General features: G+C 34.5%; 1 protein-coding gene across 1 annotated transcript in view; it reads left to right on the top strand.

Moving 5' to 3' along the window:
- Positions 1 to 10,917, top strand: part of LOC137400564 (receptor-type tyrosine-protein phosphatase T-like) — a 68,259-nt gene extending 57,342 nt beyond the window's left edge. The window contains exons 30-34 of the mRNA XM_068086891.1: positions 427 to 549; positions 2,422 to 2,550; positions 4,961 to 5,103; positions 8,401 to 8,536; positions 10,843 to 10,917. Of these exons, the coding sequence (XP_067942992.1) occupies positions 427 to 549; positions 2,422 to 2,550; positions 4,961 to 5,103; positions 8,401 to 8,536; positions 10,843 to 10,917 (606 nt within the window). The remainder of the gene's footprint in view (positions 1 to 426; positions 550 to 2,421; positions 2,551 to 4,960; positions 5,104 to 8,400; positions 8,537 to 10,842) is intronic.
- The last annotated feature ends 1,555 nt before the right edge of the window (positions 10,918 to 12,472 follow it).

The following is a 12,472-nucleotide window of genomic DNA, read 5'->3' as shown; positions in this document are numbered from 1 at the left end:
TAGGTAGACCAACAGAAATTTGAAACATATTTTTAAAATATTGCACCATAAAGTTTCTAGTGGTTATCAGTTAAATGTTATTTAGGCAAACATAAATCAAATCACACCAATTGAAGATCTTTATTTAACTTAATGAGTTAAATAAATCTGTATTTAACTATGGTAAACAACCATTCATTAAACAGACACAAAGCATCCTCAGCCATTCCTTTTTTCTATTGGCTATGCTATAAACTGAGTAAATAATACCATTTGCAACATGCTGCTAAAAACTCAGTAATATAGCGTTAAAAATGCAACTAGCAGAATTGACTGCAAGTTTGGCTATGCCAGCTTTGAAAAAGTTTCTCAAAATTTTAGTCATGTTTGAGTGCATCTATTTATTTCATTTTTTCTTTATATTTGAAGATAATTTTAATTTTGTAGGGTTACAAAGAGAAGAAACAATGGATAGCCAGTCAGCTGCCACTATCTATCACCACTCCTGATTTTTGGCAGCTAATACTAGAGCTGGAAATCTCGGTTATTGTTCAGCTAGAGACAAGTCCGGTAAGGGATTACAAACCTGAGTGAAGTTCTGTTAAAATCGATTTATCATTGACTCACAGCAGCAATATATGTATTAAGAAAAGGAATGCAAGAAACAAGCTATAATAAGTCAATCTAAAAGAGAGATTTATGACATAGTCCATTGCCATTTCATTTTTTTATTTTTCGTCTATGGATAAGATTCATAAAAATGCAATAGTAATATTGCAAAATAATGTGATTGACTAGTTAGCCAAGTTTGTTTTCAGTTTTCATTTCATGTTTATAGATTATGACAATTGTTTTTGGAAAAAGTATAATATTATCATTTCTTTGGTTTGGACGGTATTACTTTCGGCTTATCTTTAAAATCATCATTGTTATAAAAAGTCCTTACATGTTCATAGGTTAAATATCTCTATAATCTCACCAGACTACAATAAATGATGTGATGCAACAAGAAAAATACACATTTTTAGTAAGCTTAAAATAATTGTGGTTTTGTGGCTTCACAGCTTTTTAATAAACCAACAAGCTATGTATCAAAGTGTTTTACTATTACTATATTTTGGTGTATTGTAAACTTCTGTAGAATTAATGGTTGCTGCTCAAGCTAATCCTATTGTGATATGAACCGGTTTAAAATTCAACAAAGTTGCTCTCTGGCAAACAACGAGGAACATAAAATGAATAATAGGTTTATATTAGCATCAATAGGTAAAAGCAGCAATAAAAACTATTTAATCGTTGCTTATGATGCTGGAAAGGTATAAAATCAAGTGTTTTGTCTGGTTATCAAGTTTATTGCTTTTTGAAATAATTTTATTGCATCAGTGGTGTGCTTAACTTTACTACTCTACTTATGTAAAATAAAATAATGATTGACTTAAAATTTTTGAAGATTTCAATTATGGTAAACAGTTTTTATCTAACAAATTTCTTTTAATTAAATTTTATGGTGTTAAAAATATTCCGAACTCCTTTTAATAAAATCATGTTTTAATCATGAGTCTGGTATGAGTAAACTAAGAACAGTTACTTGCATATGTAAAAATCAAATGTGAGGTTAAATAGCTAGGAGTTCTTTGTTCATCTATAGTTTAGAGGTTGGATTAAATACCTAAACAGTTTTGTGTTTAATCAAGGTAACATTTGCAATTTTACTTTGGTCACCTTGTCTGCTTGCAAAATTTTAACGCTCTACACTTAAAATGCTGACAAAATTAGTTCTTGTGTGTAACCAGTCGCAAATAAAGCATCATAATAAGTCAATTTATTGATCATAAATAGCTAGCAAAGAGTTTTGCTTATCCATTGAAATAAAAAAAAACGTTATTCTGAAAATTTTACTTCATTGGCAATTTCAAACATATCTCATCTAATTTTCTCACTCCAAGGAAAAAAATTAAAAAATAGGTGAGTATTGATTCACCACTTTAACTTGTTCCGACCGCTAGAATTGTTTTTTGTTTTTGGTAGCATGCATGTGCAAGAATACAACAACTACTAGTTGCAGACGTTTCATGTCGCAGACCAAGTGCATACTTTTAAGAAAATGGTGAAAGTTTCTACAAGTTTAGTTTTGTTATATTATGAATAATATAAGAATGAGGCAGCTATGAGTGATATGGCATTTTGATTAGAGAGATTAATATATGAGTTGCAACAGTACCAGCATTCACTAAACACAAGATAAACTTAGCGTAAGCTTTCATGTACAGTGACTCTGCGGAAAAGATGTAAACATACTAAAGTATTTCAGCTAGTCATTTTGAATATAAATTATAAAAGTTATTTTTATCAGGTTTTCAAAATGTTATTAAAGCATTGTTTGAACTCCACTCATTATACTCAAGTGAAATATCAATCTAGTCTTACTTACTATTATTTCAGAATGCATTTTATCCAATGAAAGATGAGACAGCAATAGAAGAGGAGCCATTCTTAATTAAAAGATTCACTTCGGCTGACAGGGAAGGAGTCAAGCTTATCAATGTCTCTTTTGAAAAGGAAGGACTTGAAGTATGTACTCATTGAGCATAACAAACACTTCACATTTGATGCTTCTGCTGTCAGACATACTGCTGTACTTTTATTTATATTTTTGTGAAGGTTCTGTGTTTATTCTTTATATATTCTGCTCTTCAGAAAAAAATCTCTTATTTAGTAGAATACTGTAAGAGTATGACTTGTAGAGTTGTTTCTAATTTTTATAAGATTGGGTGTGCTTTTGAGTTCTCCATGCTTATAGTGTAAGTATGTGGCATCTGACTTCCTTTGAGGTAGCACTTACAACAGTAAAAGATTTACAGTAGCATTTTCCTTTAATAAGGTGTATAAGTATTTCTTACAACCGAAAAAGTTAAAATTTGTTACCTGTTAATAAATGCAGACAGATCCATGCGCCAATATAAGCAGTTGCCACAACTATTAATAAATGATTTATAGGCTAGAGTAACCTAGTTTTTGTCATATAATCAAACTAAATTGTAAATAGCTTGTTGTGTAAAATAAAACATTAAAAAACATCATATGTTAGTTTAAAAACACGACGCTCTATTACTTAAAACCATTTACAGATAATAGGACTAAAAACTTTACTGCATCACTAATCTTCTAAAGAAAAACTAAACAAATGAGTATTGGTAGTAGACATTAATTTGGAACTTATTTAAATTCTTCAATTATATGCTCCTTTTTTTTATTGCAACCAGAATTTCAATTAAATTAAAAAAGAAAGAAACTAGGGCAAGCCTAGTTGGGATTCTTTTTTGTTAAAAACTAAAATATGATTTGAAAATAACAACAACAGGGTATTAAATATTTTGTCGATGAGAAAATATGACGTGCAGTAAGATAATATGTTTCTGGTCAAAATTATTTGTAGGTAACTGTGTATCCAAAACTATAAAAAGTAAATACTTTTACACTACTTTATATACTTTAATTATTCATTTTTAATAGTGTAACTTTTTGCAATATCAAGGAAACATTGAACCCTTTGATGACTGAGCACACACAGCTCTGAAAGTGCTGCATAGACAGCGCTACTTAGCAACAAAAATGTATCTCAAACAGTGATGCGAAGAATCTGTAATAATTTACCTCTAATTTGTAAATGACCAATAAATAACATTGGCACAAAGTTTATAAACATGGTATACTTGATTGCTAAAAAAATTTTTTTTTCTAGCTGATATATTTTGCTTGCAGTTGACATTTGAAGACCTCATAATCTGAGTTGCATGTGGTTTGAGCTATTAAAAAGTTTATTTGTTTTGATAAAGCTATAATAGTTTTTAAAATTTATTTTGTGTAAAAATCTTTATATATAAAATTTTGTTGATCTTGTGTGTGTAGGTTTGATACAGGTTTTGACAAAAATGACTTTTTATATACCATAGAAAATGATTTATGAACTTCTATTCATTGGAAGCCAAATAAAGATAGTGTTTAACTCTATTAAATGGTATGAAACCATTTTGGCACAATTCTTGAGATAAATAGTACTGAGAACTTATGAAAGGCTAAAAATAAAGACAAAATCAGATGCAAGAAATGTTGGTAAAACTTATAAAAACCAAAATAAAAGCAATTGAAGAAACATATTTACCCTACTTAGTTAAGAGTTTTGGCCTCACTTTCACTTTCATTTATTTTAACTTCACCTTCTAGGCTTGCAATTTTATCTTTGCTTTACTATAACCTAACAAAATTTTAACACCAATCTAATTAACATCAGCATGAAAACTAATTTTTATGTAGAACTCATTTTGACGATTTTGAATAGTTTCCACAGAAATAAATTTAAATCATTTTGGCACCCACTACAAGTGCCAAAAGAGAGCTATTAGAATATGGTATAAATTTAAAATAGTAGTAGGCCTACTGACTATATAATTCCTAACCAAGCTGAAAGTCTATTGCTGCATAAATGATAAGTAAGATGATTTTACCAAAATCTTTCTAAAAACCAGCAATGTTAGGATTTGTTTTGGGTGCGTGAATAGACTCCGCAATATCACAAAAACCCATCTTGAAAGAGTTAACAGTGCAATGCTCAACAGATTAAACTAGAAACGCTTGAAACGAATATTAAAAAACTATTGAATTATTTATTGTCGGTTATTATTATTTCCAAGAATTAATCTATCAATTATGATTGTAAGTACTTATCATGATTTAAAGGGTTTTTTATGATCATAATGTTTGCTTTTCTGTTTTTTCAATTAATAAAAATTTGTTTTACAAGCAAAAGCACCGAAATTTGAGAAATTTTTAACAAAACTAACCTATATAACTTAGTAGCATTGAATTTTAGAAATATTAGTTATGCAAACTGCATACATAATGCCACATACTAACATGAATAATATTTTTAAACTGTTAGATGGTTATGTTCAGTAACTTTAATTAATATTCTGTGTTTCAGGATGCCAAGCATGTTCAAGTGATTGTTCTGAAGAACTGGACATCTGTGACACTACCAACTACCAACATGATTCTTTCTCTACAGAGAGAAGTTGAAACTGCTCAACAAAAAGTGCCTAATGGGAAAATATGTGTGACTTGCTTGTAAGAAAGTAACTAGTCTTTTTTAAACTTTTTTGAAGTACACAAATCAATTGTCACACAAAGTTATAAAAAAGTTAATTAATTAATGCCTGATGATTTTATGATTCAGGTGGAACAAAATTTTAAAAAATAGCATCAACCAGATATTATGCAATGTGGTGATAATAAGGAAATCCCGCTCAGCTGGCTCCATGTCAATAGTGCAAAAACTGTTGTACCATAAATTCCTGATAAAATATTTAAACTTGTTTTTAAAAAATAAACTGTTACTTGACATTTATTTTTCTCAGACAAGTGGAAAAACCCACCATTAAAATATTTTGAAATGCACTTGTACAGAGTTTGCTAGTCACTGCTTTATTTTTTCGTGACCATCCAACACAAACGGTAAACCATGTTCAATTTCTACTAAACCAGCCAACCACTCCTACATTGCTACCAATAGTTTAAAACTTTGATAAGCCTGTCTAATGCATAGATATATATACCTACATGTAGATTGGCCAATAGGGAAAAAGCCTGTCAGACTTAAATAGCATGACGTAACGTCATTGTATTGTACCTCACGCTTGACTGCACTGCTGGTAACAATGAATCTTATGAGGAGAATTTGACGAAATTACATTTATTTTTACATGAAAACCTTCTTGGATACATAATCCAGTAAACTAAAGCAATTCTGTGATAATATCTGATAACCACCTTAGATTAAAACTATAAAAGTTATGAATTGTTGCGAACAAGTCATGAGCCATCAGGGCTTTATTTGCCACCCTCTCCTATCCCCATTCTCTCTTTTCCCCTTCTCCAAAAAAGAAGTGAGAAGGAGAAAAGAGAGAAGGGAGAAAAGAGAAGGGGGGCAAATAGCCCACCCACTCAAAGATCCAGACCCTGGCTAGGTGAATAGACTAATATCATGTTGAACTAAACATGACGAAATATGATGAGCCTGTGAAGTTTTGATCTGATCAGGGAAATGGAACCAATGGCTTTCTTAGCTAGAGCTGAAACGAGACCAAGGAATGCAGGGTCGGACCAGACTCGGGGTCAGCATTGAGGGCCAAGATCGGGTCGGACCGGGTCAGCACAATTTTTTATTCATTTAAGGTTAAGAGATAGTTCTATTACAGCCTAATGTTGTTACATCAATAAACTGAGATAGAAGAAACCCTTATCACACCAATCATTATATTTTGTGGCTTGGTTTATAGATGCAATCTACAATTTATGGCTAGACATTGGTGGATCTATGCTATTCAATGGGTGATAGATTAATGGCATGATTTGGCTAGTGTTTTTATTACAAATTTTATTTTCAACTGCTATTATAATCAACAAGAGATTAGTTAAGAAATACTTTACAAATATAGAAATAGATAACCCTGCATAGTGGAAAACAAAAATCCATCACTTCCCTAAAACTTCTGGTATTAGTGAAAGAAACTAAAAATAAAATAATTTTGCTGGATTGAAGGTTCTTAGACGCGCTTTTAAATTCCTCAGGATGCTCTCGTTGTAAATGCCTCAATAGTATTGAGGTGGATCGTTCTTTTTAGCTTAAAGGTTGACTTGCAACAAAATTCAAATTACAGTTATTTGGTATCAAAATATTCACCATGTTTCACTCTGTTGTGTTGTAGGTGTCAAATACGTGGAAAGATGATTGCAAGCATTTAAAAGCTCAAAAATGAAAAGCCGCCGTAGATTGGAATCTCTTTATTTCGATGACGTAGACATTACAGTTTGGTTATCGTCTTGTCATGTGATGTTTTCATGTGAATTGAAAAGCCAATAAAAAACTAAATATAAAACTTATCGTAGCACTAGTTTATGACAAACACTTCGGGTTTTACCGAATATCACGTATTAAATATAGATCCTCGCTACTTTACAGTTTTGTTTCGGCATTATTCAATCGTCAAGTCATCATCTGATCGCGTGACCCAATATTTCGAAAATAATTTTTGCAGCATTTTTCGGTTATCACAGGTGACCAACAGGCTCGTCATGATTATCAGACAATAATATGTACTCCTTCGAGTTAAGGTTAAAAAGTTTAACGATTTTTTACGGTAAGTTATAAGATATCAGTGCTAAAAGTGACAGCATTACAATGACGATAAAATAGACGTGTAAGAACAATAGACATGGTTTTATTAAATGCGTGAAGTATATTTATAAAAATATTTTGCCGAATGAGGTTGCATGAAAGTGTAAACAGAAACCATCCTGTAACAACTACGTCCTATTTGAGCCGTTTGGGAAAGCGAATCCAAACTACGGCGGTCTCGTGTGGCTGCGATTAACTGTTCGTTTTTTAACTTTTAAGAGCTTGTAATCAAATTTCCACATATTTGGCACCTACAACACAACAGAGTAAGACATGGTGAATCTTTTGATACCAAATAACTGTAATGTGAATTTTATTGCAAGTCAACCTTTAAACAATAGCACGATGTTCAACCTCAGCAACTTCTCCATGGTAGCACTTAGTGCTAACCTGGAAAAGTTTTTCACCAATCCAGCACTACTAAGCAACACTCTCATTGCTTTCTCACTGTGGTTGCAAACCTCAATCACCACAGGCGAAGACAAAGTCAAGCCACCACGATTCTTAAATGTGATTAGGGAATTTTTTGCTTGGTTTACATCATAGTTGGTAACATCTACGATGCTAGTGATACAATCATTACATTTCAGCTTTGGTGACCTAGCCAGCTACATAGCTAGCTGTAAAATAATCATTCTGTCTCATTTTTGACTTAAGACATACTTGCATACTCATCATATTTAGTCATGTTTAGTTCAGCATGATATTAGTCTATTTACCTAGCCAGGGTCTGGCTCTTTGAGTGAGTGGGCTATTTGCCCCCCCCCCCCATTTCCTTTTCCCCTTCTCTCTTTTCCCCTTCTCACTTCTTCTTTGGAGAAGGGGAAAGGAGAGAATAGGGATAGGAGACGGTGGCAAATAAAGCCCTGATGGCTCATGATTTGTGTGCAACAATTCATACCTTTTATAGTTTTAATCTAAGGTGGTTATCAGATATTATCACATAATTGCTTTAGTTTACTGGATTATGTATCCAAGAAGGTTTTTATGTGAAAATAAATGTGATTTTGTCAAGTTCTCCTCATAAGCTACATTGTTACCAGCAGTGCAGTCAAGCGTGAGGTACAATACAATGACGTTACGTCATGCTATTTAAGTCTGACAAGGCAACCGATAGGAATAGCTATTATTGGCCAATCTAGGTTTATATATCTATGGTCTAATGACATTCAATTACATGTACTTAGGGATGGAAGTACAAAATGTGGGATATTTATCTGTGCCTACAACGCCATAGAAAAGCTTAAGACAGAGCAAATGGTTGATATTTACTACTCTACTATTATGGCAAAACTGAGGAGACCACAGTTCATCCCCACTATGGTGAGTTTGATGAGCATCACTGTTTGTCACTTGACTTGACTAAGTACCTGGATTAGTATTAAATAATAGCTACAGTTTGTGCTTCTAAGCATAAGCTTTATTCTGTAGAGAATATTGGTAATTGGTTAAATTGTGATAGTTTGTGATAGGTATGTTTGCTGAACAACAAATTTGCCTAAATAGTTATACTGTATGTACACCAACTATGCATCTACATGTGGCTGTTTGTTTCTCTTTATTGTTCTCTGGCAGAAAATAGCAAGAAATTAACTTACAGGCTGGCAAGGCTACATATTTTTATTGCGATAAAATTATGCAATTTTGTTTTATATCTATGATTTCGATGTTGAAAGAGCATAAAAACAACTATTGTGACAAAAACCGTTTATGCAAGCTCTAAGCTGTGACATGAGGTATTTTTCCAGCAAATGTAAAGCAAGGATATATGGTGTCAAGGCTACCAGTTAACCAATCTATTGAACTTTCTTCACTTAAATGTTGTGCTACAACCTTCGGTTGTGCAAAATCATAGATGATACAATACAACTTTGAAACTGATTTTAGAAATATATATGTATAAAAAGTCTGTGCCATATTTATAGGCTTTAATGCAAATTTAGACTATTTTAATAGAACTGCATCAATCGATCGATGTGCATCTGCGTATGCGTGTGCGCGTCTGCATGTCCATATGTGTATGCATGTATGTGTGCGTGTGCACGTTTGTATGTTTGTAGATGTATATGCGTGTGCTTCCATGTGTGTAAATGTGTGTGGGTAGGTGTCCTGTGTGCGTGTGTGTGTGCATGTGTTCATGTGTATGTCTGTGCTCACGTGTGTGTGCCTGTGTGTGCGTGCCTGTGCATGCCTGTGCGTGTGTGTGTGCATGTGTTCGTGTGTACGTGTGTGCTCATGTGTGTGTGCGTGTGTGTGCGTGTGTGTGCGTGTGCGTGTGTGTGCGTGTGTGTGTGTGTGCGCGTGTGTGTGCACATGGGTGTATGTGGGTGTGTCTGTGGGTGTGTGTATGTGTGTGTGTGTGTTCATGTGTACGTGTGTGCTCATGCGTGTGTGTGCGGGTGTGTGTGCGTGTGTGTGTGTGCACATGGGTGTATGTGGGGGTGTCTGTGTGTATGTATGTACGTGTGTGTGTGCGTATGTGCGTGTGTGTGTGCATGTGCACGTTTGTATGTTTGTGTTTGTGGATGTGTATCTTTGTGCTTCCGCGTGTGTATGTGTGTTGGTGGGTTTGGTGTGTGTGCATGCGTGCATGCGTGTGTGTGTGTGCATGTGTATGTGTGTGCATGTGTATGTGTGTGCATGCGTGTGTGTGCATGTGTACACGCGTGTGTGTGTGTGCGTGTTTGTACGCATGTGTGTGCGTGTGTTCGCGTGTTTGTACACATGTGTGTGTTTGTGCGCGTGTGTGTGTGTGCGTGTGTGTGCGTGTGTGTGCGTGCGTGCGTGCGCGTGTGTGTGTGTGTGCGTGCGTAGGTGTGTGTGTGTATGTGTGTGTGTCTGTGTGTGTGTATGTGCGCGTGTGTGCGTATGTGTGTGTGCATGTGCACATTTGTATGTTTGTGTTTGTGGATGTGTATCTGTGTGCTTCCGTGTGTGTATGTGTGTTGGTGGGTGTGGTGTGTGTGCATGCATGCATGTGTGTGTGTGCGTGCATGCGCGTGCGTGTGTGTGTGTGCATGTGTGCGCATGTTTGTACACGTGTGTGTGTGTTTGTGCGCGTGTGTGTGTGTGCGTGCATGTGTGTGTGTGTGTGCGTCGGTGTGTGCATGTGGACATGCATGCTTATGTGTGTGAATTCCAATTAAATGGAAAATAAAGTTTTAATCAGTCAAAAGTTAGCTGTTCTCAAGAGTCATTTGTGTGAAACCTCTTACCGAGTACTCCTCGTTTATAAAAAAAATTTTCGAGCACAAAGTGTTCAGATAAAATAGTTACAAACTGCAGTTTACTTATAACTATTTAGCAATGCTGCAGTTTTTTGTCCAAATTGTGCAAAGTTTGTGATTTTTCAACAAATTTTTCAGCTATAAAGTATTGATATTTGTGCTATTCTAGCAAAAAACACAACAAATTGTGCTAACCACCACACAAAGTGCAACGTGCTACCCTCAATGTAAGAATATTTTGGTACTTCCAGCTACCCTTTAAAGCATATCTTGTTTTTTCTACCCACCATTGTATTGATTGGTTAAAAAATTTAGAGGCTCTCTTATGAGCTTAGTTCTAAATATTTTTTGCCGGATATGACTATTCCTAAATTGTGCACCACACATTGGCATGTTTTTTAGGAGCAGTACATTTTCCTGTACCAAGTTTTAAAGGACTACATGAATGCTTTTGGGGAGTATGCAAACTTCACATAATCCTTCAAAGTTATCTCGGCTGCACTTCGTTGGACGGAATATACAACTAACTTTTCTACTAATACTAGTTTGTGTACTTTTAGTTTATACCACTGATTAAAGAAAAGAACATTTGTGTGTTTGTCTTTACTAACTTCTCAATATTTTTATATTTTATACATTTAGTAAACTATAGTTGATTTTTTCCAGACTTGAGCTCATTATCAAAATCAAGTTAACACAAACAGATATTTTTGCTAGTGTGGCATATTTCAAACAATATAATAAGTTTCCCTGTGTAAACTGCTGCTGTATAAATGCATTTATGTTAAAATAAATATATTGACACCCAAATAAAAATATGCAGAGCCTATTCTGCCCCAAGTTCTTAAAGCTTAGTGGTAAAAGCACTTTATTTCATAAATTGTAGAGTGCCTCTAGCTTTTTGAGTTGAAAGAAACTCCGAAATGCTCCACCCAGTGTTTGGTACAGTGGAGAAGTTGTTCTTACAGCGCTTACCTTTCACTTGAAATTTCGCAAGGATGTGGATGATTAACTCTTTTTCTCACAGTCCTTGCAAAATTTATCAATATTAGTGGCTGATGGTATGGCTTTTACATTTAATAAACTATCACAATTCATATTAGATTATGAAATTTTACCACCACCGAGTTCTTTCTGAGATTGCGGTAGGCAACAGATACAATTGCCTGAGTGGCATGCAACAGCAATAAGGAGTGCAAAGTTTTGTTTTGTAAGCATTTATTTCTGATTAGGCGCATCTTCTAATTATCTTAGTAGTTGCATGTATAGATAAGGCAACTCCAGTCAGCTCCAGTCAGCTTCGTTAACATTAGGTGCTAGATAGAAATTCTAAAATAATAAAAACCAGAAGACGACTTTTTGAAGAATGGTGTAAAAGATCTGCTGCATTATTTTACCTTTCAACTTAAAATCACTCATTAGTTCTAGTAGTATAATGATATATCATGCATAAATATAAAATAGAGTTTGCAAAATAGTTCAAAATGCAAATCGATTGCTCTCAATGCTTTACTATTTTTACGTTTGGCCTATTTTATATGCAGCAGGTCCCACTACGCAATAGCCGAAGCCTGGCGGTCTTTTTGAGGCCGGCATCTAGTTGCAGACTGACCGATTGCTACTAGATGACATCTGGTTGTAAAAGTGAATGTATGAATGGTGAAGGTTTTTCCCAGGCTGGCTGGCACCCAGTGGGTCACTCTTTTGGTCAGTCGTTCATATTTTCTTTCGATCGAGTAGAGCTGAGCCATTTCTCTTGGTTCGACAGGCCTGAGCTATTTTCCTATTAGCCGGGTAAGGCTGCAACCAAGCTGTGTTTTGTTGGTCAGTCAAAATATTGGTCAGCCAGCTTGAACCACACTCTTTTCACTAGAGGTGGTGAATACTCTAATATACTTGCAGGAGTCTTAGAGAGTAGTTGTAGAGGGATAGCTTCTCTTGTCTGGTAAAGCCAAGCTGTTTCTCTATCTTTCTCATATTCTGTCTCTCTCTCTCTCTCAGTGGCCTTTCTACCAAGTGAGTAAGGCTGTGG

This window comes from Watersipora subatra, chromosome 7 (genome assembly GCF_963576615.1).
Source record: "Watersipora subatra chromosome 7, tzWatSuba1.1, whole genome shotgun sequence".
In the NCBI taxonomy this organism is placed as follows: domain Eukaryota; kingdom Metazoa; phylum Bryozoa; class Gymnolaemata; order Cheilostomatida; family Watersiporidae; genus Watersipora; species Watersipora subatra.
The sequence above is the reverse complement of the archived record's forward strand: the minus strand, read 5'-3'. Positions and strand labels throughout refer to the sequence as shown.